Source organism: Mixophyes fleayi, chromosome 2 (genome assembly GCF_038048845.1).
Source record: "Mixophyes fleayi isolate aMixFle1 chromosome 2, aMixFle1.hap1, whole genome shotgun sequence".
NCBI lineage: Eukaryota > Metazoa > Chordata > Amphibia > Anura > Limnodynastidae > Mixophyes > Mixophyes fleayi.
In genome coordinates this window covers 206,619,716-206,641,916 of record NC_134403.1, presented here as the reverse complement: position 1 = coordinate 206,641,916, position 22,201 = coordinate 206,619,716, and the positions used below count along the sequence as shown (strand labels likewise).

The 22,201-nt window shown below is 37.9% G+C and overlaps 1 protein-coding gene across 1 annotated transcript in view; it reads left to right on the top strand.

The window, feature by feature from the left end:
• Nucleotides 1–13,376: 13,376 nt before the first annotated feature.
• YRDC (yrdC N6-threonylcarbamoyltransferase domain containing) overlaps nt 13,377–22,201 on the top strand; it is a 12,913-nt gene continuing 4,088 nt past the window's right edge. Inside the window, exons 1-2 of the mRNA XM_075195398.1 lie at nt 13,377–13,574; nt 17,161–17,356. Of these exons, the coding sequence (XP_075051499.1) occupies nt 13,439–13,574; nt 17,161–17,356 (332 nt within the window). The 5' untranslated portion in view covers nt 13,377–13,438. The remainder of the gene's footprint in view (nt 13,575–17,160; nt 17,357–22,201) is intronic.

Sequence of the window (22,201 nt, the reverse complement as noted above, 5' to 3'; positions counted from 1 at the left end):
CTTCCCATGGTCTTGTCCCTGAATGCCTATACTTTTGCTTCTCATCGGTCATGTCTGGACAGTGCTGGACCTGCCCATAGCAGCAGTTTGTGGTGCCACCATCAAGATCTGGCAATGTTTTTTTTATTACCATTGTGATAACAGCAATTCTTATTTTTGTTAAATTGTTGCTACAAATAGCTTAAATTCAACGTGCAAAATATCATAGTCACTCTTGATGGTGACAAAATACAACAGGTGATGGTTATGCCAAGTAGAAGATAAGTTACCTCACCAAAGGGGCAGGATATATTCCCATACTATTACATGATAGTTGTGTGTGTGTTTTGTGCTTCTAAAGTCCCAACAAACATCTTTTTGTACATTCCTTTCAAGGGAAAATGGTTCCCACACTTAAAAGCAACAATTTTATTTGTATCCATAATATCAAATGTAGTTGAATTTACTCACATGTGATGCAATAACAGATAAATAGAAGTGAGGTGCTGAGAAAGTCTGGCACTGTTTAGTGCCTTCACTGTGTTTAATCAAGACTGTCAGTCATGTTTTTGATATTATAAAGATGGACTTCCAATGGATTTGAATAAACTTAATGGGTTGGAAAGTGCTTTATCCATTATCTCTTTAAAGGAATGCAAAATTGTTGCCAGGTATTATAATACAACAACACGGTGAATCAGTGGTTAGCAGCTCTACCTCACAGCGCTGGAGTTATGACTTTGATTCCCAACCTGGGCCTTATCTATGTTGTTTGTATGTTCTCCTCGTGTTTGCGTGGGGGACTTAGCACATAGTGGGGAATGAACTTCAGAGGTAAGATCTAGGATTTAATGTAGTAATCCCCCAACACTAGGTTTAGGCAAAATTAAGGGACACATTTGCTAAAGTGGAATCATTGAAAAGTGCTAGAGAAACAATAGTTACATAGGCCAAGTTACATTCGCTAAAGAAAAGCCATCATATAAATATTATTGACTTAAAAAGTGACAACTCCTCCCACACCACTGTACATGGCATAACAATTGTAACCTTTAAATTTAACATGTTAGGGCATATTCAATTCTCGGCGGAAACGCCGAGAATCTCGAGGTCCGCGCACGATTACCTTTATTACGGTAATCGTGCACGGAAAAACCATTAATACAGTAATTTTCTCGCTGGATTTCAGCTCGCAGCTCAGGAAGCTGTAATATTATTAACGGTAATAGTTTTTCCGCGGCGCGAAAAACAAACATTTGAATATGCCCCGAAGAATCCTGTTGCATTATTTGTTCTGTTATTTTATCATCTCGCCTTGAGTATGGTAAAGGTGCCCAAACATGCAGAAAGTTTGATGCCAAGTAGGTCCTTTTAGACATAATGAACTGCAAATCACTGTGTGCGTGGACAAAAAAAAGCTCTAGTTAGTGACAAAAGTTTTCATAAAGTATGATGTAATAAAGCAAAAAAGAACAATAAAACACTAAATAATAAAAGTCTAAAGATGGAAATCAATACTTTGGGTAACATTTTACTCTTGACTTGACATTGTAAATATTTGTCACCATAACACAAAACAAAGTTCCAATTTTAAGTGTTTCTCTGAATGGAACCATAATGACTGACTAATATGTTTAGTGATTTATCACAAAAAAAGTGCTATCCATCATGTTTTGACGTTAAGGAAGTGACTCTGGACTGCACAGATATTGACATTGAATATTGTTTAAAGGCCAAACACATCGTGATGTCAATAGTGATCTATTTGTTAGTAACAGGTATCCCACTGTTTTTAGGCCACAGCCTAACTCTGTGCCGTAGATGCCCCCTCACCATGTCGTCGGCTTCTATCCATAATGCAGGTGTGCAGAAAGAGTGCAACAAGGAGCTGCTCCGGTCCTTCTTTGGAGATGGTATTTGAATTGATATCATCTGTGGCCTCCACATTGCAGAATAAGTGTGTGACATAAAACTATAGCATGTTGCGTGAATGTGGTTTTATGTTTACAATTGCCATTTTAGAAATATACAGCTAAAGGAGTAAATATTAAACAATAAGGATATTGAGAATACATGAATTATCTGAACAGCAACATTTTTTAATGTTTGTGAATATTGAATAATACACAAATGAGGATATATATATATATATATATATATATATATATATATATATATATATATATATATATATATATATATATATATATATATATATCCTGAGAGGCTGTTTCAAGAGCTGTGACGACCTTCACTGTCCATCCAATATACATGAAGCTATGAATTGGCTTGGATTATGGCTTGAGCTCAGATTAGGTCTAGGATTGAAGTCTGCTTTCAAGCAATTTGTGTTTTGTTCCATTAGGGCACCAGGGGATTGTGATAGCTCTTCTAGGACTTCTCCTAGGCAGGTTTTATTTTTAAGAATATAAAGAACAAAATAATGCGCTAGCACTAGTTATAAATATTCCACAGCAGCCTATTCTGTACCTCTGCCAGATATGTAGAATAACACAAATATTAGACTTGGCATCCAGAATTGCATCAATAATATTCTAGATGGTAATCACAGTCCCTAAGAAAATATTTTTATATTGTAGTTCCCGTAGCGGTTACATATTCTGTTCATTGTTCTCTATCTGCTTCAATGGTTTAATGATTTACTTTTCTCCTACAATAATACTACTGTACGTCCTCCAGAAATAGATATTATATATATATTTTTATTTATTTTTTTATCAGTGACATACAAAACAAAATGTTATATATATGCTCGCTAGAGTTAGTCCTTATCAGTAACAAAAGCAACAAAGTAATATTGTAGAACCATTTCTCAAAAATCTTTCTATACGTGGATAACAACAAATATATCTGTTCACTAGGCAATATACAAAGGGTATACAGTATATGCCATCAGTTCACAGTGGTATACAATATCCACTCACCTGATGTAAGATAAACTCTGCACTTAGGCATCATCCAGAATCCTTACGCTCTGGGGGAAAACTCTGGCTTTCTTACTTGTATAAGAAACATTGACATCCAGCATTGCGTAACCGCAAGTAATTGTGTTCTGATCGCATCCCACAGGTTGTCAATTGTGTTGTCTGGGTAAGCTCTGGATTCCGCTAAAAAAAAATAACCAGCATTACATAGAGTTAATATTGAATACAATCACATTGGATTTCAATAATAGTCCTTACGATAAATTTAAAAAAAGTTAATTTAGCTGGATTAAAGCAATTTTGAATATTCATATTTATGAAGAGATTATGCAGAGGATGTTGGTGCTTGGAGACATTTATTAGTCAGTGACCACAAATGAATAGTGCTTCAAGCAAAGTATGGGAGCAATGATGAAGACAGTCCTTGGGCTTGGGTTTATTCAGGGAGGTATAAATCGTATAGGCAAACTAGGCACATGACTGGCAGCAGTATTTAGGGGGCAGCATATAAAGATGTTAAATTTCATTCCCTGTGTTTTTGATACTTCAGTATTGTCATTTTAATTTGTCAGAAAAACATGCGCATGTGGGTGCACTATTAGTTAAGGGCATATTTTTCAACAAGAGGCGTGACTAACCTTTTTCTGTCAGGACTTCTATTATGTTTGTGAATCAGTTTTGTGATCCATTATTCTGGTTTTGTAAACCATTGTTCAGTTTTATAATTACTGTTGTCTACAAATAAAAGCTATTTTTGTCAAAATTTAATAAACACGGAATGCAGGACGTGTACAAAATAAGACTAAACATGGTTAGTAACTGAAACATTAGTGGATAATACACAATAGCTTTGCTAACTGTAGATCTTAGAGACTAATATTTTGGGACCCAATCCTTACATTAATAGCCTCTTTCCAATATAAAATTTTCAACAGGAATATGTATCTGTTTTACATGTAGAGGAACTCCACACTTGCTTCAGTACACCCACAGGTACAAATTTAGATAAAATGCAAACTGCTAATGTAACAATGTACACAGTATACAGCTATTACTGTAAGGAATTTAAGAGGAAGATATGGTTTAGAACCAAATGGAGCTTAGCAGCAGATGAAAAAAAGAGGGATATTGTGATAGGAAAATGGGTCAGGTGATTTTGATTAAGAGGCAGAGTTCAGAGTTGTCTGTGTGAAGCTAAATGTTTTATAGACTCGTCCCTTTCCCAATTTAACATGTCATCATAGACTGTTATTATATTAAAAAAAAAAGTGGCATGTTTAAAGGCATGGCATAAAAGACACTGTCAAACATCTTGCAGTGCAACACAGCGTGCTATTTTTTTGTATTAAACAACATGGTAACCCTACAATAGACAGTGTCAGGTGCTAAAGTTTGGTATTTCTTACTTAAATATACATATATATTGTGTGATGAGAGGTCTACGTTAATATATTGTTTTGGTTTTTTTCCGCAAAACAAAAACTTTTATAAGGACTAAAACCAAATTGTTTTTTTCATCCTCAAGATTTTTTAATTGAATATGGTTTAAAATGTTAGTCATTCCATCAGACATTTTTAAGAAATTTTCTGATTCTTCCACTTTTATTTTACTAGGATACCCTTCAATAGGTTTCCATAATCTGTTTTAAATAGGTTGGGGGGGGGGGGGGCCTCATTGAGAGTCCTACTATTACTTTAAGTAAGACAGCTGCGGATCCACAAAAATAACAGTTGGAGTCAGCAGCACGTGTACACTTTCAATCACAGAAGTTGCTTCATATCTGCCGGGCAGAAGTAATCTGATTGGACTCAATGAAGGGGGAATTCAATTAAGGGCGAGGTCTGGCTGCGCACATCGCCGGCCAATACGGTACAGAATCTTCGCTCATTTTCTTCTCACATCTTTATGGGACACAAGGGAAAATGATTGGTGATTTGAGTAAAAAGATTGAGGCAATGAGTCTCTACAGGCTGTTCAGGAGACACATCGCGGCTCATTGAATTCCCCCCAAACTGTGGCAAGATTAAAAATGTACCTGCAATGTTAACACCAATGGTGATTTTGGGGGTCTGTTGCTGTATTCAAGGTAATTACAGAAGTATTAGAAAAGATATCTCCACCTGGCAGCTATCTGGGGGTTATAACTTAGGGAAAGGTCTAGAGCTAGGGAATGCCTTTAATTAATTTATTTGAATAAGGACATACTCCACAATGCTATAACATCAGCAGTTCCCACATAGGTAAACTCCCAGCAGCTTAAACGCTTTGTCAAGGTTACGCAGCCAGGCTTTTCAATATTATTTCACGACAATGAATCGGGTGGCAGGAACTGTTACTTTTGTCACCCCATCACTATGCACAGCTAGCTTTACCATTGATATAAGGAATGGGGACATCATAAGGGCTTTCCCTGAATGAAGATGAGCCCAATGAAGTGCAGGGGGGATCCGAAACAGATCTCTAAAATAGATCTGTTAGCACTGCATGGCAGTTAAAGTGGATGTAATAGTTGCATATGTGTCCGATCCAGATTTTATTGCTTCTAGCAATGCTGGCAGTTGTGGAAAACTGGACAGGCTCCCTGCTTTTTTTTGTTTTTAAAGTAATAAAAATAAACACGTATTTTGATTTTTGGCCCTATATTATACATAAAGTATGTGTGTGTGTGGGTGGTAGTCAGGAGAACTAGTCATTTTTTGGCTAACTTTGTGGGATTCCATTAGTTAAGTAACTATGGGAAGAATCCTGAAAATGTTTGGGTTTTTTCCCCCCTAGTTTTAATCTGTATAATAATTTTGAAAAGAAAAGTTATTATTCAGCATTCTACCAAAAGTAAGCCCTGTCTGACCCGGATAGAAAGTGTTTAAATTATGAGTTGTGGTCATATTATTACAAAGGTAGAAAATGCCCTAGTCTGGAAAGTGTTCAGAAGGATACACGGATGCAAATTTGTGTGGTCCATTTATTTTTTAACATTTATATAGCACCAACATATTGCGCACCAATTTACAGAGAATGTTTAATCATTTATATCGCTTCCTGCCCCAGTGGAGATTACAGTCTAAATACTCTACACGCAGACACACACACTAACATTAACCTACAGTATATTTTTGGGCTGTGGGTGGAAACCAGCGCACCTTGTGGTACCATACATACGCCACACAGATGGAGCTATTGTTTGAATAGAATTCATGTCCTAAGTGCTGTGAGGCAGCAATGCTAATCACTAAGCGCCATGAGATCATGATCCAATACTCAGATTGCCGACAGACCATGGCCTAATACCTTGATTGTGATCCATTACCTGTGATCACTTGCATTGACTTCAAAGAAGTATTCGACCTGAGGCAAAATAGTTCATCTCGTTTGTCACCAGTATTTTTTCTAGGTCACTGCAGGCTTCCCTAATATGTTTACTGGAGAAAAACCTAAGTAAATGGGTTTGATGTGTTCAAAAGAATGTAACACATACGTAATGCACCTTAAATAGAATACAAACACCAGTGGGTAGGGGGGGTCAATAAATACAGTGGGTTCTATTCGCACACCATTAACCAGTGAAAAATGTATTTTTTAATACCAGCGAGTATGATGACATAGTGACTCTGTGGTCAGTGATGGGTGAATGTTTACTTTTCCAAGGGTAACTTTTTCTGATATAAATCAGGAATGATTTGAATCCTCAAAGGGTGGACTATTCTTTATTCTCTATAAGCATGTCTAATCGGATAAATATCACATCTAACATCCTGTTGCTTCTCTAATGAATCTGCCAATTCAAGTCTGTGGCATTAGTTAAAGATAGTCATATCTATAGTATAGCGGATGAAAGAAGAAAATAGAACATAATCATTTATTCTATATTTTTGACATGAACAGCAGAGAAATAAGGTTCTATAAGAGAGATGGAAGTTAGAAGTCTGGCCAAAAGTATTTATTACTAGTCATTAATAAAGTACCATCAAACTGTAATGGGAATATTGAATCATTCACATAAACCCCTGAACAGTTGGAGATTATAATATACCATATTTTCCACAGAAACACATACATACTAGGGTCCATTTTTGTCAGCAGTCAATTAACCTACCAGTATGTTTTTGGACTGTGGGAGAAAACCAGAGCACCCAGTGGTGCTATTATGTTTTTTTTTACTATTATCTGTAATCAGCTCTTCTGAGGCTTTTTATGTGGCTCTCTACTCATTTCTTAATATTTGCCTTCAGGCTGCTGTTCTTGCCCTGGACTTTTGCTGCAACCGGTCTAGAGTACGAACAGGTAATAAAGCTATGAGTATTCAGGATACGCCTACCACAGCAATAGTACAGGATGCTTTCTTTAAGTAGAGCCAGCAGACACGCAGAGTGTTCTTTGTTTGTAAAGTTATTAAAGATCTTATTAAGAAAGATTGGGAGCAACCAGAAAGGTTCCAGTCTAATCCCAGAAGGATTGAAAAAATGGGGAAAAATTGGATTCCACGGTCTAAAATGGGTCATTCCACACCAGATCACGCAAAAAATGAAATGTCCTCCACCCATCTCAGATTTTTACGATTTTACGAGAGGATGTCCAAAAAACCTATTTCTGCCAAATATCTCGACTGCCTAACCATTAGTTTCCGAAATACTGTTTTTTCAATGTATTAAACTATTTACTAATTGCGGCTTATTTATTCCAGCTTATTTGAAGTATCACTGGTGTTTATTAAGGAATCACCATGAAATTTGGACCACTAAGGTAACTTTTCCTTCCGAATCCAAATATCCAAACCAAATTACTTTTATCTGCCTTGCGTTTAAAAATACAGTAAAAATGCAAGCTTTTGGAACAGAATTAAAAAGGTTAAATCAACATTAGATATTCCAAATTTTTAGGTGCTTAACAAAGGTATACATTACTACACCCCCAAAAAAATATCAGCATAGTATTCTGTTTCATAGTGCAGGAAAAAAAAATAAAGTTAGAAGGTGCAAAATACAGTAACTATTCTTACCAACTATAAAAATATGAAACTTATTGGATGCACCAAGAGGCTAACACCCAGGCAAGCATGATGAGCTCTTTTCTTTAATTTATTTCTATAGTTTGGGTTCAGAGAAACATTAACCTGGTGCTCTCTCTAGAAATGATAATATTTCTGATGACACACCTATTCTTCTGTGTTGAATGATTATTGCAGCTCTGTCTCCAGAACAAAATAAGACAGCACCAAAATTTTACTCTCACAGGTGTTGTCTGAACCTCACAATCATAAACTTTCTGGGCATCCCGGTATTAGGAAGATGAGTAAAGACCTTTCCAAATTACTTCCTGGAGTGAAATTTGTTCCTGCAATAAAGTTCCTCTAACCACTCTTTATCGTTTATTGAATCCATGGCCTGTTCCTAAATGCCGTTGGCCACACGTATCCTTGGACTATATTGGAGAGTTGCCAGTCTCCAAATGCTTCTCTATTATTGGGGAGGTGATAGATTCAGCATTTCATACAACTCTCTCAACTTCCTATGACAGAGATGTTGGCTTCTTTGTTCACCCGACATATCTTATAGTTACATGGTATTCCTGAAAATATTGTTTCAGATAGACGAGTACAATTTAAAGCTTTTATCTGGAAAGCCTTATGTAATCTACTTTGTATCAACCTCAGCTTCTCATCAGCATACAACCCATAAACTAACGGTCAGACAGAAAAAGAAAATTAAACTCTGGTGCAGAATTTGAGATGCTATACCTCACACTTGCAAGATGATTGGGCTAAACATACACCATGGACATAATTTGCCTGTAACAACTCTTCACATTCTGCCTCTGGAATCTCCTCTTTTATTGCAATTACGGCTTATATCTTAAAGCTCATTCATTATCCACTCCTGTTCAAGCTTTCGCTACTACCAAAACTCTGAAATTTGTTAAGAAGAATGTTTACAGAGCTCTGTCACAAGCTGCATTTTGAGCCAAGAGACTCTTTGGTCGGCATCATAGATACTTTAAGTTTCGTATTGGAGATTATGTCTGGTTGTCCACTAAGAATGTTCACATTCGGCAAAGGTCTACTATGTTAGGACCCATCTGCAATGGTCCGTACAATATTATCAAACAAATTAATCCAGTTACATTGCAATTAGCTCTACCCAGAAACTTAAGAATTCAGAATTATTTCCATAGTGTCACAAGTTCAGAGTCAGGTGGTACCTCGATGTCTGCTTGTCTAGGCACTACCCACAAAGAGGTGCAGAGTCTAACGGACAGGGAGATTTTTGCCAGGGATCCCCACAATAGCACATGGACTTTGCAGCTCCCAAATCTTAGGTTGCGGCCCTCTAGTGGGTGACAAGCAAGACCGGGTGGAGATCCCTGGAGCTAAGGCCAGAGATAAGGTAGTTTTGGCAGCAAGAGAGAGGAGTGAGGATGACTAGGTAAGTAGTATAGGAGATCTGGGATGCACAGAGGTGCAGTGGTCCGCAAAGAGCTGACAAGCCCAGGAGCAGGATCGGAGAGAGGTGCAATGGTCTGCAGGTGTATACTGGGATCTAGGTAAGTGGTAGAGGTGTGCACAGGAGTGCTGGGTTCTGCAAAGTGGTGTAGCGCTGAGGTCCTGATCACCTTGGAAGCCCTGGAGCAGGATCTTGTAGTAGATGCAACAGTCTGCAGGACAATACTGGAGTCCAGGTAACAGGTTAGAGGATTCAGGGGTACATGGGAGGACCGAGATCTGCAGAGTGGAGTAGCGCTGAGGTCCTGAAGAGCTGGAAGCCGCTCTTCTGAAAACTAGGTTTAGGTCCAGACATTTCAAACGAAGTTAATTTTCCAAAGTTCCATCTCCTGAATATACAATAGATAAAAACCTTGACTACAAGAAGGTTCGAAACTAACTCCAGTACCTTTGGGAGGGCTATGGGCCTGAAGAAAGGTCTTGGGTTCCTGCTTGAGATCTCTATGCATTCAGGTTAAACGCTAGGTTCCATCAGCTTTTCCCAGGTAAACCTCATAAGGGGTCCCTGAACCCCTACTCAAGGGGAAGGGTGCTACTGTTAGGGTTTTCGTATGATCCATTTCATGCTTTTTCCAGCTTGGTATGTTCATATGCATGTTGCCACAATGTTATGGTTCATCTTGTTTGCTCTCTTGACATTTGGGGTTGATCAGCGGATCAGTCACTGTTGGAGATGTGCCTATTCCCTACTCCTACTGGGGGTCTCTCTGAAGTAGGTTCCCTCCAGAATACAATTCAAGTTGCTTACCCTCACTTATAAATCCCTATTTAATGCCTCCCCCTTCCTACATAATATTTCCCTACTCGCCTACTACATTCTGTCAATGACATTCACTTCTCCTCATTACCTATCACCGCCTCACACTCCTGCCTTCAGGGCTGGTCATGCTGTTCCTCACATTTGGAACTCTATGCCTTGCCCAATCAGACATGCTCCCAACCTCAAATCTTTCAAATGCTGCCACAAGGCTCACTATTTCACAATTTCCTACCTAGCCCCATCCCAAAGCATTTCCCTAGTCACGCTCTACCTGCCCCTTTCACTCCTCATCTATAATCTCTGTTTACTACCCTATTCCTCTTAATATTAACTCTCACAAGTTTGGCCCTCTCTATCACCTATCTCCTCATCCTCTTTGTACTGTCTCCTTTGTTCTAGTTTTCTAGTAGTCTTCTTATGAAGTTGCTTTCTCTATAGTCTCTTATATTGATATTTACTGATACTTTTGTTTCTCTTGTCCCTTATCTGTATTTTTTTCTGTTTACTTTGTATTGTTTGTTGGTGTGCAGCTGTGGATTCTGTGGCACTATATAAATAAATATGATGATTATGCTAGCTTCGTGGTCCTGTACCTTCTGCTCCAGTTGGTTCTATGCTTCTGATCCATGGCACTGCATTACGGTGACTTCTGGCTCCTGACCCTTGGATCTGCATCTCCATCGGTACTTCGGCTTGTGGATTACAGTAATTTCTGGCACAGATTACATATCCTCCTACTACAGCATGCTACTCACATGTAGCTCTCCAACAGTTACATACTAGATGACATACTCACAGTTCAGCATTTTTTCCCTCAGTGTGGACCTGTCTCAGTAGTGCCACTGTGCACAACTGTTTCTACTTTTTGGACTGTTACCATGAGCCTGTCTCCAAACCTTCCTTAAATGAATACCATTTATACCAGACCTTGATTGCTATTTTAAATCAGTATTTTAGAAGCATTATTGTCATATTAGTGTAATTTGAGAGACTGTTACTCTTTACTACAATATTGGTATTTGTACTACATTGTGCAATTTTTAATTTATTTGGTCATTTGGTTACCAGGTGTGGACCAAATAGAGGTGCTACCAAACCAGCACAAGTTAACAACAATTGAAGAAAGAAAAAGAAGCTTGTTTTAATTGTGGTGCACAGACAGTCTTCATATATACATATTATTCTGTTTTACATGCAGCCCATTTCTATGTTAAAATTACACTTTTATTTACATTACTCATAAAAAAAATCTCTAAGGTTAAAACAGTGAAATATTGAAGTGATAAAGTGAATAAAGTGATTTAAAATTGCAAAAATACACTTTATTGTCTAGCAGTGATCTGCCCGTTTACATATCCCCCGTTAACCACAGTCGCCCCTCTGAATTATTTGGGGGGACTTTATATATTCATGTTTGTGCACATACCAATTTAGTTCTCTCATGAGATGTGTTCATACCTCCCTATATAATTCACAATATTGTACTTGAATATGCTTCAGTGTAATTGTATGAAACTAAATATGGAAAGAGTCATGGAAAAGAGTATTTTTACATTTTATATATGTTTTCCTCTTTATAATGTTCATAAGATACAAATCTAATAAATTCTATAAAAAAAAAGGCCCTTCTGTCCTGAAAAAACAATATAAAACTATGTCTTGTTGGACTTTGAAGCACTACTATCAATCTATTAATCTTGAAGCATAGAGAATAATAATTCAGGGTGGGGCATAAAGATCCCCCACATTTTGAAAGGGTATAACAAATGAACAAAACTATTTAGGAAAACATTGTATTTATTTCTGAAAAGACCATAAAAAAAAGTTTTGTTTTAATGGGTTTTAAATATCATATCAGACAAATGACGGCCATCGTTGGCAATACATTGCTGAAGATGTTCCCGGAATTTCCCCATCACTCTTCGGGTCCTATCAGGTAGAATGGCTTTGATTTCCTGTTTTATCCTTTCCTTCAAATCCTCAAGAGATCGATGACAATGTTTGATGTTTGTAAGGATGTAATTTTAAATCGGCATATAAAATTCTCCTCAGACTCCGACTTGATATCCCCAGTGCTATGACATGCTTATGAGCAGAACACCTTGGTGATTGCTGAATGGATGCTTTCACTGCTTCCACATCTTCTGGCGTTCTAACAGTCCTAGGTCTGCCAGCTGATTTTCTTTTCAGTGTGGATCCAGTTGCCCAAAGATTAGAAATCCATAGCAAAATCGTTTTCCGATCTGATACAGATGCATTTTGACCTAGCGTGAAGCGTGTACGAAACGCTCTCTGCGTTATCACAGAACAGTTGTTCTCATAATACGCTTGAACAACAAAGCCCCGATTTTCACTGGTCCAATTCATGATGGGTACTAAAAATGGCAGAGCCTAACCTACCAAATTAAAGCTACCCCACCTCTTTACCCCCCCCCCACTACAGCTCAACCAGTGCCCCCTCGAAATATTGGAGCTCTTTATGCCCCACCCTGTATACTGTAAAATTCCTATCTAACAGTCAGAAAAATAATTGTATTACATAATCACTCTACAGAAAAATATGAACATTTGCTTTGGGAAAAAATAGCGACAAATCTTCGAATCTTGGGCCTGATTCATTAAGGATCTTAACTTGAGAAAATTCTCATTTCAGTCTCCTGGACCATGTTACAATTTAAGGGGTGCAAATTAGTATTTTGTATTGCACATAAGTTAAATACTGTCTGTTTTTTCGTGTAGCACACAAATACTTGATCGCTTATTTGTACACTGAAATTTAAAGTTGATATTTGTGTGCTACATGAAAAAACAGTCAGTATTTAACTTATGTGCAAAACAGAACACTCATTTGCACCCCTTGATTTGTAACATGGTTTTGTCCAGGAGACTGAAATAAGATTTCTCTTCATTTAAGATCCTTAATGAATCAGGGTACTTGTTACTGTCCCTGGAAATTAGGGACAACTATGTGCAATCCACATGTTGTCTAACAAATCAAGCTGTGTGTTAAAGACTTTCTGTACTATGAATTTACGTTCATATTACTCAAAACAATGTAGTATTCCAATCAGTACATTAAATGGGTTTCAGTCTCCACTCTAAACGCTAGAGCCATTGATACGTATCAGTCAGATGGTGACGTGACTTATGTTACCACGTTACGTCCCTCTTGCTATGCAGTGACGTCACCGCCAGAGAACGCAGCTGACCCCGGAAGTGTTGTGTCTCACACGTGGTTGTCGGGATAGCCGAGTCAGATGAGGCTGGTTGTCCGTCTCCAGTGTGCAGTAGCCGGGATCGCCCAGACCCCGGTCGGAGATATGGCTTGTAGAGTAATGAGACTGCCGGCCGGATCTAGGGGGTGTAGGAACGGCCCGGACAAGGATGTGAAGGGTGAGGATTTTGGATGGGAGGGAACAGCCTTCGTACCGGGTGTGTGAGGTGATGAAGTATAGTAGCTAACTAAAGTGCGGAGCGGGAAGAGTGCCGGACGTACCTGGTCACAGCGCTTCCTGCCAGTGTCAGATTCCGCCCTACAGGAGAAGGCTCATGTGCTCCCTTGCACCAGGGGCAGTGGGACGCTTTATCTGCCAATAAAGTGACCTTGGAGATTAAGGTCTCGCCTTTCCAATATGGTAAAGTTAATATGAGCAGCACCTATCTGCCTGCCTGGGGAACTCTTAAATCAGCATCCCCATTTGCTCCATACATTTTGTGTACCTACTGCTTCTTTAATGGAGCCCAGGCAATGCACACTGAAAGTGGGTTTTTTTTTTCTCTCCATGTTTTCCTTGCTTCTGTTCTATGGGGCCTACACAAACCTTATTTGCTCCCCACTTTAAAATGGCTGCGGAGGGGAATTATGCGGACACCATGTCCTCCATAGCATGAATATCAAAATGGGTGTATTTTACACAGTGATGTAATAAGATAGCTGCAAAGTCTCTCTAAAAATTAGTACAGTGTGGTTGAACTACAAAAAAAACCCTGTAGATAGTGAAGTCACATTTCAGTGCTTAAATAGGAACAGAATTTGATTAATGCCACACAAGTGATTTAAATACTGGCTTATAAATACAGTGCGTTATCGCTACTGATCTGTAATAATGAATTAATGTTTGTCCTATTTCAGGACAAGGTTGAGATGATTTTATAGGAGGCAGTGACCTGTCCAATTATGGGGCTGTGTTTTACAAGAGCATTGTCTTTATGTAGGGGTCCTCCCACCTCTTAAGTCCAATTAAGGATTTTTTGACCCACTTTTTACACACTGCTTCAGTTCATTGATGTTTGAGGGCAACCCCATTTGCACAGCTGTCAGGCCGCTTACCCACTGGTGTCAGTTTCGTGGATTGCACAAGAGGTTTTTTTTTTGTTTTTTTGTTTTTTTTACTAAAAACAGCGACTGAAAATAGAAACTAATTGTTTCCATCGACTCCATACATATTCGCTATGTTAGTGCTATTCTGGAGCGTTGTAGCACCATTGCGTTTTTCCAAACACTGCCTGTTCCATTAACATTTGATTTTGCCTAGGTCTAGGTATTTACAAGAAATTATTGCATTGGGAAAGCCTAGGAAACATTCAGTGACTTCCTGATCATAAGTAAAACTCCATTTAACAACCGGATGTCAAATACACTTGTGTGTTTTCAGTGGCTTTTAACACAAAACACACTCCAGTTGGGTAAAAAGCCTTAAGGTCCTGCCACCGCATATGAATAGGGTCGCAGTCTGGAGTTTAAATTGGCCATTCCAAAACCTTGATTCTTTTCTTTTTCTGCCAGTTATTTGTAGATTTGCTGGTGTTCTTAGGATCATTGTCCAGTTGCATTATCCAATTCCAGTTGCCGACAGATGGTCTCATATTTTCCTGTAGAATACTATCCTGAATGTAATGATTGTCAGGTGTTCATGTCGTGTGGCTGCAAAACCAACCTCAAATCATTACCCATCCACCACTATGCTTTACTGTTTGTATGAGGTTCTTTTGGTGATAAAATGTTTGGTTTTCACTAAATGAGGTATTGTGCAATAAGACCAGACAACCACTTTTATGCCATCTGTTCTAAAGATGTTATACCATAAGTCTTGTTTTTCATTCAGGTAAAACTTTTTAAACCTAAGCGGGGTACTGTATTTGTTTTTTTGAGAGAAGAGGTCGTCTTCTGGTTCCTCTTTTAAGAAAGCCATACTTGATCTGCTCTTTCTGATGGTAGACTCCTGAACTTTTACCTGTTGGATGTAGCTTTTGTGCGATTTGCAATTCCTCAGTTCATCATAAGGTCTGATTGGTTAAAGTTGCTGAAATGCCCACTCCTGAGAAGATTAGCAACTGCCTTTATTGTTCATCACTTTTAAATAATCTTTGTCACTATAGACTTATTCATTTTCAGAATGATCATAAACCATTGTTTCTCTGAGATCATTGTATATGTCTTTTCAGTTTGGTTTGATAACACAAATCTGAATTCTTCACACTGAACTGCCAAATGTGGTTCTTTTATATAGTGGTGGGTAGCACTTCTCGATGAAATAATGACCTACCCTTAATTGACATCAGATACAATTTACCTTCTTTATTGATATGGAAGCAATAGAGGTGTACTTGCTTTTTCACACATGACACAGCTTATTTTATGTAAAAAAAAATAATGAAGTAAAATCTGTTATGGGTTGTTGGTCAACTGAGTTTAGATTTATGAAATTTTAGAATACTATGATTAACCATGTTCTGTTATGTAAGAACACAAATTTGGTAGAAGGTAATACATACACTAATTGAAAGTGTATTTTAGGTGGATGATTGGAAAACCCATTTAGTGTTACAAGGACAGTGACACTTCTTTTGTTTTTTTTTGTTGGTTTTTTTTTCATTCCTGCAACCTTTATTTCTTTGGAATTAGCAACTGTCTATTTACTGGTGTGTGGTTTGTTGAAGAATAAAGTTACCGGTACATCAAATTTATTTCTTTGAGTCCAGATGGTTAATTCTGGAGCCTCAGTCTCCTTGTCTTTTGGACTGCCAAGGCTTTAGGTCCTCATATTTTCATTATTCACCTTCATATATCAGTTATTGGTTTTATTTTCATAGCTGCAGTCTGGCAGGAGGTTGTCATAATGCAGCTTTGGAAGTGCATATTAGGTGATTCATATCTACAGAAAGGTGATGAAGATGAAAGGATTATTTTGCTAATTGTTCAATCCTTTCTTGCACAGACAAGTAGGGACTCTGACCAGCAATCCCACCTGGCCATTGGACTAAGTTGGCTATTTTTTTCAGTTGCCTTTTTTAGACTGTATCTTTGCCATTTTTTTCTCCTTGCTGTGCCACCACTTACCATGTGAAATTATGTGGATAGCAAAGTGTTCCCTCTGCTGGATGGAAGTTAAATTAATGTATTTATCCCCCAATGGCTTTGGAAAATAAGATTTAATGGCATGTAATAAAAATATAAATAGGCTTTGCTAGAATCCCAATAATCAATATTGATTTATGGGTGCACACAATAGCTACTGAGGTAGTACACAATGATGACTACATACAGATATAAAAAATAATCACTTTATTTTAAATATTAAAGAATTATACCAGCTTTTGGTGTGTGTAGATAATAGCATGTCACAATTTTAACACTTTTTATGTTTGGCTGACCTTCCATTTACTGCATTAATGAAAGGCTGTAATGGACCCACTCCAGACCCAGAACAGGTGTCAGTCTCCTCCTTCTGTGAACTTCCCATTCACGTGAGTAGGACGATCCTGGGGAGGGGGTATCAACATTTGCTTTGTTTCTAACACACTGTATATTGGGTGCAGTGTGGCAAGGGGACATGCAATTTTTGGGTGTAGTTATCCTTTTTACCTTCAGGATGGAATCATCACCATTGATTACTTTGTATCTGTGTGTTTTGATTTATGTCTGTTTTTATTGATGATGAGCATCTCAACAGCATTCTTCTCTGTTTTTCTACTGCAGGTTGGAAAGAAATCCTGAATACTTCTGCTGGTATTCTACAACAAAATGGAGTGGTTGGTTTACCTACAGACACCATCTATGGCATTGCATGCCTGGCACAGAACTCTCAGTCCATTAGCAACATTTACAACATCAAAGGACGCAATGGGACTAAACCTTTGGCTATATGTGTTGGAGACATTGAGGATATATATAAGTAAGTAATTCTTAATTATATCCTTTTTGCATGGTTGGACACAGCATATAATTTCCGTTATTCCACCTTATTTGTACAAGCAGTTTTATCATTAGAGGATCTTTCAGAATGACTTATCGGTTGATTGATCAATCCAATCTCATTTAATGAGATCATGAAATCCTTTGTTTTGTCATCATCGTTTATTTATAAGGTCCAATAAATTCTGCAGCGCCGGACAGTTAGCGTACAGATACGTGAATGTTTACTTATTTCGTTTTAATTTCATATTATTTGTACTATTATCTGTTTTGGTGTTGATACCCTGTACATTTTAATACTAAAGAGGCTATCTCTTGTTGCTTGTTAATGCTGTTATGAAAAATATATATCCTATACATTGTGATTTAAGGTGCTCTATTATAGCCATTACTGTGAAAAACAAAACAAGCGTCCTGCCCGAGAGTATTATGTTTGTTTATGATGGCCTGTGTTGCTGTTACTACTGTTGGTATACATGTATCCAGTCTGAGTCCATCTTGTAATCTTTAAAGTTTTCAGTTTTAGGTTAAAATATGTTTTATGCTGAGCGTTTACAGGACTTATTAGCAGGGGTATACAAATTGTTCTCAGTGCAGGCTGTTCAATCTATGCAGGAGAGTGTAATACCCTCTCATTTCCACTTTAAATGTGTTTTCCATTCTGGCACTATTATATATCCGTGTGCTGTCGTATACATATACCTATAAAGAATGGCTCTTTCCAGACGTTAACTAATTGATTATTTGCTATACTGTCTCCCCTAATTTTACCTTAGTATAGCTAGACATTAGTGCAGCAATGTATGCTGAAACTATATACTATTACTAGCCATCTAAGCTATTCTCCCAATCCCCAGCTGTATAGCAAATAGAGGTTTACCTGCAAAGGTTAAGTACATCACCAGACATATCATTTAGATTGTTATTGTTATATTCATATTTCATTATAAGGTTATGTGCTTTATAGCAATATAATGGGGATGAGGTAGTGGTTTACAATACTGTATATGTTTCATAGAAGAGTGTCTGTGTTTACTAATGTATCAGTCACAGTTCTGAACTATTATGCTCTACCTAAAATAGCATCTTTAAAGTCCTTTAATTCATATATTGATACTTTTTGAATTTTGCTAGTAAAAATTTTTAGCTGGAATGTCAGCGAACTGAATAATATATGAAGAAATCATTACTGCTGGATTTTATAAGGAAAAAAAATCCCCCAATATTGTACATTACATATTAGATGGCAATTTCTTAGATTGGATCCAGTGGGAAAGTAAAGAATTGAACTGTACTCCTGATATGCCTTGTCTTAGTTTTCTATGTTCGCCCTCCCTTCTCATCGTCTCTTGTGATGGCAGGTACACCTTATATGGTCCAGTAGTTAAGATGAGCAAGATTTATCAGAATATGAGTTTCATGGCAGAACAGGATGTTGTGCAAAGTTGCTGCAGCACAGTCTTCTAGTTCCACTTGAGGATCGGCATTCCTCATTGTATTTGTAAATTCACATTTGCATAGTGTAAATAATGATTCTTAGACATTCTGCTGTGTGGTGTAGGACTAGGAACATGTCACATTCCTCTATAAAAATGTGCAATATTTAGCGGCCAAATATGGAATGTGGAAAATATTTCAATGAACAGTTTTTAGATATTTTTTGCTCCTGCCTATGCAATATCCTGACACTTCCCCTTTACGGCTGAGATTTTTTTGAATTCCATTTTTCTTTATTAAAGATTGCCAAAACGAGTTGTGTATACATACACACACATACCATAAACAATCTTATGACAATGGAGTTACTTTTAAAATTCATACGGTAAAAGCAACAGAGTTAAATAACGGGGTATAATCACCTCAAAAGCATGTGTAAAAGTCGAGGTGGAACAGGGGGAGGAATTGTAAAGGGAGTAGGGATGAAGTGGCGGGGAGGTTCTGTCTTGTGTGAGAGAGAGAATTTGTCTGGTGGAATTCAGGCCAAATGTGTCTATACCTCAAACTACTGTTTTTGTGCTACTTGTGCTGTGCCTCAGTACCCCCTCTCGCCCAGTCGAACCATATAGAAAGCAAATAAATTTTACTAACAAGGCCCTAATTAACTGTAACCCCCTGTCACTGTGTGTGTGGGGGGGGGGGGGGGGGGGTGCATTGTAGGGTGCATTGTTAGGTAATGCCCCTCACTTACAATCTTCCTTTGCCCTGGCTAGCTCTTGGATGTGGGCATAAGTAACCAGAATGTCCCAGCCCTTGGGTTTTACATCCGTGCCTATTAAGTGTGGAATAAGGTGTTATTCCGTGGTGGTGCAGTAGTTGTTACAGTAAGTTGTGTTTTTCATTTATTCCATATTATTTTGATTTATAGCAGCGCGACCCTCATCCATTGTTGTACAGTAAGCTGTATGCCATCTCTATATTGTAAAATCAAAACTATTTACGCTCCAGCTCATTCTTAAATGGTTGCAATAATAAAGTAATAAATTGGCCCTCATGGCAACAGGCTATGGACCCGCTTCAATCACCTCCTTCCTGGGTCCCGGGCTGTCACTTTCTTTCCATACACTTCTGTTACATCTAATACTGTATTTATGTTAAGCAATCATCGATGCTGTGAAGTCTCTAGGTCCTAGTGCTGGTGCCACACATTCCATCACTGGTGTTGTGGATAACAAAACCATGAGAATAGATGCCTAACTTAAATTGAGGCAACGTAAACACTTGACAAAACCTTCAGTAAGTTTTGTGAAATGGTTGACAGGTCAGATGTAAAATGGCCATTTTACGAAATGTAACTAGATGAGGTCTATCCTTCACAAAGTATTATATAGCCATACAGTTGAGCTTAATCACTCATTGGTTCCAGCTGAATGGTAGGGGAAAGATACATTTTCTTTCTTTCTTTAAAATACACCTTTTGCGTATCAAGCGTTCTGAATAATGAAATTGGCCAAATCTTTACTTTGAATAATGCCTAGACTTTGTTTACTCCCTGTGAGGTAACATCCTTGAGTTATTGCTACCTGATGTGGCTGCTTGGAAATGGATGGGAACATGGAACCTGGGTGTTAAGTTCTTTGAACAAATAGGAGGTGATATTTGTCATATTGAGGATTCCTACTGGGAAGATGTTCTGTTTCCTTAGCAGGCTTTCCTTTTTGAAGCAATTAGAAAAATTGTATTTTGTACATAGGTCATATGACTCCTATCCAGCTTACTTGTTTTTAACGCAGATGTGCGGCTCAGTGTGCCTAAATATTAGCTAAGAAGCAACATTTGATCATCTACTGTTGGAATGCGCTGCAGTTGAATGAATTTAGGAATCTGCCTCCATTTATAATCTTCATGATCTGATGAAGTGAGTAGTCCCATTAGATGCAAAGGTTTGCCTGTTCGGAATAATTAAAGAGCTAAGCCTTTCTTACCATGACACAAATATGCTGCACCTCTGCTCCTAGCCAGGGAAACAGTGGTTACCCTCTAACAATTTTTAAGAAAATATAGTAGCCAATGTTGATTACACCAAGACAACTCTACCTACCCTCTGAGCCTCTCCTCTATGGTGGTCTGTGACTCAGTTTCTGTGTTCTGAAGACTTTTGATAATTCTCCTAACAAGATTGTTTGGCTACATGCGAACATTCAAAAAGGATTTTGACAAGTATAGTCATAGTTGACACAGACTCTTCTTTAGTGTAATATGGTAAAAAATCGATATCGTAATGATCAGTCATACCTCTCATTTTCTAACACACTCATGCAAAAACAATTTTATTATATATATATATATATATATATATATATATATATATATATATATATATATAAAAAAATGTGGGTTTGTTTGTTTTAGAAATGTGGCCTAAGATTTTGTAATCTATCACATATATCTCACAACATATACAAATGTTTCTGTATTTCTGTATTCCCTTCTAAATGTATACAGTGGTGCATTTGAAAGAAAACCGTGTGCAGGGGAGGCAGCCACTTTTAGAACTAATTGTCCTGAGAATGCATCCTATACCTGAGGTACACATTACGTACTTCATCATCATCACTATTTATTTATATAGCGCCACTGATTCCGCAGTGCAGAGAACTCACATCTGTCCTTGCCCCATTGGAGCTTACAGTCTGAATTTCCTAAAAAACACACAGAGAGAGACAGAGACTAGGGTAAATTTTTGATAGTAGCTAATCGACCTACTAGTATGTTTTTGGAGTGTGGGAGGAAACCGGAGCACCCGGCGGAAACCCACGCAAACACGTGGAAAACATACAAACTCCTCACAGATAAGGCCATGGTCAAGAATTGAACTCATGACCACAGCGCTGAGAGGCAGAAGTGCTAACCACTTAGCCACCGTGCTAATGCCTTGGTGACATCATTGTTAGGCTGCATTTTCTTTGATATTGGTTCAGCCCACAAAATGGCTGTTTGTGAGCAAAAGGTAAACTACACTTCCTCTGTGTCCTGCACACTGTTTTCAGGGGTGTTGTGGTACTTAAAAAGGACAGGGCACAATAATTCTTTAGACAAATGTTTCTTTAAAACATTGGCACCTCTGCAATTTCAGTCCTGATTTTATTTGATGTTGCTTCAGAAAAGGGGATTGAAAGAACGGGAAACAACTTTGAGGAATTGTAGGACAAAGCGCTACGGAATATGTTGGCGCTATATAAATAAATGATGATGATGATGATGGATGAAAATTGTGTGAAGAAAATAATAAATATATTGGGTATGTGCAAGAAGGAAGAGCATTGTATAGAATTGCTGGCTTTTGTTTTAATAAGGGAATGTAAGACATTATTTTAAAATGAGGCTT